The sequence below is a fragment of the Myotis davidii genome, unplaced genomic scaffold (genome assembly GCF_000327345.1).
Source record: "Myotis davidii unplaced genomic scaffold, ASM32734v1 scaffold557, whole genome shotgun sequence".
Classification (NCBI taxonomy): Eukaryota; Metazoa; Chordata; class Mammalia; order Chiroptera; family Vespertilionidae; genus Myotis; species Myotis davidii.
This window is the reverse complement of record NW_006289557.1, coordinates 1,385,466-1,392,863: the sequence shown is the minus strand read 5'-3', so window position 1 is coordinate 1,392,863 and position 7,398 is coordinate 1,385,466. Positions and strand designations below refer to the sequence as shown.

General features: G+C 42.1%; 1 protein-coding gene across 1 annotated transcript in view; it reads left to right on the top strand.

The window, feature by feature from the left end:
• The first annotated feature begins 7,334 nt into the window (after positions 1 to 7,334).
• Positions 7,335 to 7,398, top strand: part of HRASLS (HRAS like suppressor) — a 12,424-nt gene continuing 12,360 nt past the window's right edge. Inside the window, 1 exon segment of the mRNA XM_006762013.2 lies at positions 7,335 to 7,396. Coding sequence (XP_006762076.2) covers positions 7,335 to 7,396 — 62 coding nt within the window.

The following is a 7,398-nucleotide window of genomic DNA, read 5'->3' as shown; positions in this document are numbered from 1 at the left end:
GGTGCGGGGGGCGGGGACTGGCGTTGGCGGGGGAGGTGGCCCTCGGTTGGTAGTCGGCTGCTGTTGCCTTGACCTACCCGGAGCAGACGGAGTCCGCCCACAGCCCATTAGCAGGAGGGCAGGAGCTGTGAGGCCAGGGCTACCCTAGGATCCCTGCAACTGCCACCGGTGGGGGAAAGCCGACCTGCCTAAGAGTGAGCTGTGCTGGGGCAGGGAGGGCGGGCCTCCAGGTTCGCAGACAAACTTGTTTGAGGCAACTATAATGGGAGGAGCTCCAGAGGGAGCATCTACTTTATTTATTTGTTTGTTTGTTTGTGTATTTATTTATTTACAAATGGGAGAACAGATTTCTCCGGGAGAGAGTCACTTCTCCAAGTCACACTCCATTCAGTGGCAGAACCGGGACTAGAAACCGGGTCTGGCTTACCAAGGTTTTTAAGCACACGGTCCTCACCAAAGTGGAGATGAATAATAATACAAGTAATTATTATTATAAAAGATTAGGTTTTGGAAATATGGATGGTGCATTCAGGACTATGACTATGATTTAGTGCCGGGAAACCCAGCCACTCTGTCCTTCTGGTGGAGCAACTCCTCCCTCCTTCATCAACCACTCAGGGGGCAGTTATCTGTGGCAGGCTCTCAGCAGGGGACTGGGGGATAGAGACAAACAGGAACCAGCCCTCCAACTCCAGCAGAAGACACAATCCCCAGACACCAGGACTGATGCAGGTAGGGGAAACGCAATGGGCACCTGATACAGGGCTCTGTGCAAACTTGGAGGAAATTCTGGCTGACTGGGGGGAAACTCAGGGAGGGAGTGGCATCTGACCTGATCTCAGAGCGGGCCATTTGGAACTGGGCAGTCCATTCCAGGTAGGAAGGTCAGTATGAGCAACCAAACTCCAGGTGAGTGTAAGGAATGAGGAAGGTTTGCTTTGCCTAAAACACAGGGATAAGAAGCTCACAATTATGGAGGGCACAATTGGGGTGTCGGTAGTGGGGAGCTTTGGGGGGATTCCAAGCAGAGAATGACAGTGCCATGCGTGCGGAGGGTCACCTGGTTGGAAGGTGAACCCTCAGCTAGAGTGAAGATGTTGGGCCAGGGATCCCTGCAGCTCTGAGCGTCTGTGAATGAGCCAGTCTGGGAGCACAAGGCTTCACGGAGCCATCGCAGTGTAGCCGGGCTGTGGATGAAAAACGCCGCTGGAGTGGGAAAGGGCCCAAATTGAACTGGGAGACTGTTGGGCTCTAGGGGTAGCTTGTGATGGTGTTTCTGACTTCCATAGCATTCTTGGGAGTAGTCTGTGAAAAAGTGCTCTTGGTATTCCTGTGACACAGGTGGCCTCACGGACAGGAGCAGCAGTTAATCAGCCCGTCTCGCTCTGTGCGTTGGGCAGTTACTTTCTTTGATGCATCCCCAGGGACCAACATGGAGCTCTCACCAGGGCAGCCTGTTTCGGCAGTTGAAAGGGGAAATTGGCTGTACAAAGATTACAGACCTACCTTCCTGCCATTCTTTATTATAAACTCGTCAAACAATTCTGTGCAGATGAACTGTTTAAAAGAAGTATTTTTACTTTAAAGGTCAGACACACAGTGCAGTAGAGGACTGTATAAATGCATCTTTAATTGGTTCTGTGTTATCACTTATGAAACACCACATTACATACTTGTACGTGAATGAAATGGGGAGGAGGATCCAGGTAAATCAAATTATCCAAACCAGACACGTTATAGGCACTTCCTTAAGGTCTATAATGCCTGAGTCTGGGCAAGGCTCTCTTGTCATCACTCACTTGTTCCACATATGAATGTCTAGAAACTTCGCACATTCTTATATGAAATATATTTTGTGTGCTTTGTGGCTTCTCTATCTGATGGGGTATTTGGGAAGAGGGACAAGATGAAATATAGCAATTCCTTTGGTGAATGATGTTAATCAGGTATAAAACAGAAGCATGCAGTCTAGAATAAGAAGACAGACCTGGAACTGAAATCTAATTCTGTCCCTCACTACCTGTGTGACTTTGGGTCTGACACTTAACTCATCTGAGTCTCCGATTCTTCACCTGTAAAATGGTGGCCATAACAATCAGCTGACAGTTGTAGCAGCGTGTGAGAAGGGATGCTGAAATGTCAGCCAGGGAGGCCATATAGCATGCATGGGGAGAAGCTGTCAGGATAGGAGCCTGACCTTGGAGGTAGGCTAATCTGAGTCCAGGTGTGGGTTCTGCTCTTTCCCGCTGTGTGATTTTGGATGAGTTCCTGAACTGCTGTGCACATCAGGAAATGATTATATCTATTTTGTGATGTTGATTTGAGGATTACACCTAGCACAGTTTCTGGAAAATAGAATGAGAGAATGTTACAGGTGAAAGGGACCTTAGAAGGCCTCATTACCCTAATGCCTCCTCCCTCCACCCCTGCCATGGAAATTTTATTTTTTATCAACCCTGACTGTGCTTAAATATTCCCAGTGACAGAACCTGCTATCTACACAAGGTACTCCATTTCATTATTGAATCATCTTCAAGGAAAGAAAATATTATTGACATATGGCTTAAAACTGCCTTTGTGTAACTTCCACATATTGGTTCTCTTCTATGCTCTATTTTTTAAAAAAAACATTGGTCTTAAAAATATATATATATATATATATTTAATTTTGAGGTAAGTGTAGATTCATATGCAGTTGTAAGAAATAATACAGAGAGATTCACTGACCCTTGTCCAGTTTCCTCAATGGTAACAACTTGCAGAATTGCAATACAAAATCACAACCAGGAGATTGACATTGACCCAATGGAGATGCAGTACATTTCCATCACCACTAGAATCTCTCATGTTGCCTTTTTATAGCCACACCCACTTCCCTCTCATCCCTGGTGATCCCCTTTTGTTCTCTATTTCTATAATTTTGTCATTTTGAAAATGTTATACAAATAGAATCATACATTATGTAATCTTTATCATTGGCTTTTTTTCACTCAGCATAGTTCTCTGGAGATTAATCCAGGTCCTTGAAGGTATCAATAGTTTGTTCTTTTTTGTTTCTTAGCAGTAGTATTCCAGAGTATGGCTGTACCATTCACCTATTGGAGGTCATCTAGGTTTTTTCCAGTTTTTGGCTATTATGAATAAGCTGCTATAAATATTTGTGTGAAGATGAGTCTTCATTGTCTTCAGTCTCTGGGGTAAATGGCTAGGAGTGCAGTTTCTGGATCATTTGGGAGAAGGCCTGCGGAGGGCAGGAGCAGGATGAAGGGGGTTAACGGGGGTAAAAAAGGGGACATCTGTAATACTTTCAACAATAAAGATTTTTTAAAAAAGAAACTGATGGACTTCTTCCAGAGTGACTGTACCATTTTATATTCTCACCAGCAATTAATGAGTGACCCAGTTATCCTGCATCCTTGCCAGCATTTCGTGGCCAATATTTTTTTACTTGAGCTATTGTGATAGGTGTGTAGTTACCTCACCATGGTCTTCATCTGCATTCCCATAACAGCTAGTGATGTTTAACATGACTGACCTGACATATGTGTCTTCTTTGTGTATATTGCTTAAGTTCTAATTATATTCTTTGCTTCCTTCTTCCTGAGTTTTGAGAGTTCATTGTATGATCTCCATATGAGTCTTTTCTTGGATATATGATCTGTAAAGATTTTCTCCCACTCCGTAGTTTGTCTTTTTGTCCATTTCACAGACCTTTTGCAGTGCAAAAGTTTTATATTTTGAGCACATCCAATTGTCAGTCTTTCCTTTTATGGATAGTACTTTTGGTACCAAGTCTAAGAACTCTGTGCTGACCCTAGATCCTGAAAATTTTCTCCGGTGTGTTTTTTGTTTATGCTTTATAGTTTCACATTTTACATTTAAGTTTATGATTCATTTTGAATCACTTTTTGTATAAGGTGTGAGACTTAGTTTGAGGTTCGCACCCCCCCCCCACCACCACCACCCAGTGAAAGTCCAATTGCTCCAGCAAAATGATGTGTTAAAAATCTTTTGGAAAATAGTATATAACCTTGGGCAAGGCAAATTACCTGCCTGGTTCTGTTTCCTCTGTCTTACAAGTGAGGGGGTTGCATTCGGACTAGATAAGTGTCATTCAGGATCCATTCCTGAAAGTGGAAGGTCTGGGGTCGCAAGAGCCTCAGGAGCTGGAACAGTGAGGAGCAGGTGGGGCCCCTCCCTGACTTCATCCAGGGCGGGGCTGCTTCTCATGTTTAGGTTTTTGAGGGTCTCTCTGATGGTTGATTTGATAAGGGCCCCACTCCTAAAACCAAGCTTGAAGAGCACTGAGTCAGGTAATATCTGAAGTGTCTTTCCAACTGTTCGGTGTCAGAAATCACTTTCCCTTTAATGTTAACCTTCAGGCTCTTCTCTCCGTTTCTTGAGAATATACTTATATGAAATGTTTTCCTTGTTATCCTGTCATCCCTCTTTATAAATATGACAGGCTTCATGAAATCAATGAAATCACATTTCATAAACCAGTTTACAAGGTATATGTCGGAATTTAAAATGTGTTAAATATATTAACATTTTGCAGTGGAATCATCCATTCTAAAGGGTTATCGTGGCTGAAAGAGAGGATAAGGAACTAAAATCACATGTAAGCCATGGACCCATCTTTCAACCTTTACAAACAGCCGGACCTCTCCTACCATACACCTGCCTAGCTCTTGCCAGTTCACAAAGCACTTGCAAAAGCTTTCAGCCAGTTCATGAAAGGTTATTTGCAACAGCCTGTCTTAGGCTTTCTTATGCCTGCCTTCAAAGTGACGAAACTGAGATTCAGACAATTTGGATGACTTTCCCAAAGTAATAGAACTAGCAAGTAAAAGACCTAAGACAAGAGCTCATATTTTTAACACCTCGTCTAGTTATTCTCCCATATATATATTTTAATCCTCACTCAAGGATATTTTTTCCATTGCTTTTTAGAGAGAGTGGAAATGAGAGACAGAGTAAGGGAGAGAGAAAGAGAGAGAGAAAGAGGGAGAGAGAGGAGAGAGAAACATTGAAACATCGATGTGAAAGAGCAAATGGAGTCGTTGCCTCCTGCATGAGCAGCTACTGGGGTAGGGTTTCAAGGGAGAGAGAGGAGAGAGAAACATTGAAACATCCATGTGAAAGAGACAAATGGAGTCGTTGCCTCCTGAATGAGCAGCTACTGGGGTAGGGGTTCAAACTTGCAACTCAAGTTTGTGCCCTTGACTGGGAATCGAACCCACCACCCTTGGGTGCATGGGCCGAAACTCTAACCACTGAGCCCCACTGGCCAGGGCTCTCCTTTTATTTTATAATGTAAAGATTTAGTGGGTATTTTCAAAAAGTTGGCATTTTCTATGGTCACTTTAAAAAATGTAAAATGGGTTAATAACAAATGAACTCAAATAGTTGCAGTTTTTTTAAAAAAAATTAAAGAGAGTTAATTGAGATAGTGCATTTGAAAAAAAAAGGTTACACTACAAAGTGCTGTTTAAATGATGGTTATTATTGTGAGCTTGGCTACGTCTCTGCATTCTAGCAGGCAGCTGTGTGTGCTTGCTGATTCCTATTCATTGGAAATGTGTTTGTTTATATCATAGTATATTATCTATTTTTCCTTTTAGTACCCATGTGGCCACATTGGGAACTGCCATATTAATAAGGCTCAAACATATTTGACAGGGTGGTTAGACTTAATGATTTCCATAAAGTTGTTTTTAATAGTTATTTTTCAACAGATGGACAGTTTCTATGGGCCACGTTCATGTGCCAGTGTGATGATTGAAGTTTTCAACAGATGGCATACAAATACTTGGGAAAACACCCTCCCAATATTAACTGCTATAAAAAAGACTTTGAGAGTGCCAGGAAAATAATGGTTTGTCTTCTGAGTCCTTAGCTGATGCTATTATGATTATAATTTTGATGATTTGGAAGTTTCCCTTTCTGGCACTTGGATTTATTTTGTAGACGAGTGTACACATCTATGTTAGATGATGAGGAACACTTTGTTGTCAATTAGATGTTCAACATGGATTTCACGTTAAATCTCCTTTTGATTTTTGAACGATGTTCGTAACTTCCTCTTGTTGAGTCATTAGACTTCTGTGCCATAGATAGAAATGTTAACCTTCCATAAAAATACACTTAAGAGACATATGTTCTTTCTGAAAAGTATTGATTTACAAGGAAAAAAAAATCTGGTCAAACTTAGACTTTTCAGACATGTTCATCATTATGATGAGTTCCCCAACCTTCCAAATTACCCCACTTCAACGCTGACCACCTTGTAGTGGTTCTGGAATCAGTAAGTGAAGAATCAGACAGTAAGCAGGGCAATGGTGGGGAGGGGAGAAATCTTGGTCATTGTTGTTGTCACAATGACAAAGGGCATTCACTGTTGTGCAGTGGGGAGAGGCCAGCGTGCCTAGCAGGCACAGCATAGTTCGGCACAGGGGTAAATATCCTGTATCCTATCAGATGCCTGAATATCTGACTGGACACTCATCCAAGCCCAGAACTTATGTCTGCTTAAGTTAACTCAAAAGTAAGTTTTGCAATACAGTATTTTATTTTTTTTGCACAGAATATTAGTAGCCGCCTGTACCTTTTTGATTTTATTATGCTGCTATATGAAAGACCTCTCATCGTCTGCTTTTCAATCCTGATTTTTTCATGTTCAGAAAGTGCAAGAACATAGATACTTTATTATGTCTTTTTGTGTAGTTATTTACATAGTAAAACAGATATTGATATAAATGTCCTTCCCGTTTCTATTCCAAACATGGCATCATATTAATGTTTTTGAAAATTTTGTCTGTAGGTAAATAATATTATCTGTAAATTTTTGGACTTAAAGAGAATTATAAGATGCTTATTATAACAAAGGGGCCCTGGAGTTGATCAGGAAGAAAAGCATTGCAACAGGCAATTAAGCAATAGCAGACAAAGTCTTTCTCCTCTTGTCCACTTGTGCACACATAGTTTGGTGTTGGAATCTTTCAAAGAAGTAGACCAGGGCATGAGTCTAAGTCTTCAGAGAGGAAGGAAGAGAGATAGAGAGTTAGAAACATCGATGAGAGAGAAACATCGACCAGCTGCCTCCTGCACACCTCGTACTGGGGATGTGCCCTTGACCGGAATCGAACCTGGGACCTTTCAGTCCATAGGCCGACGCGTTATCCACTGAGCCAAACCGGTCTGGCTGTGCGTCTAAGTCTTTAATGAGTGTGATCCCAATAAATTCTGTTTCCCATCACTTCTATGGAAGTCTTAAACTGATTTTCTTTGGTCAAGTCATGTTGGCTAGATTTTCTTTATGTCTGTCATTACAGATGGCGGTGAGTGACTTCAGTTTGACCTACCCTGGCAACCCCCAGCCAGGGGACTGATTGAAGT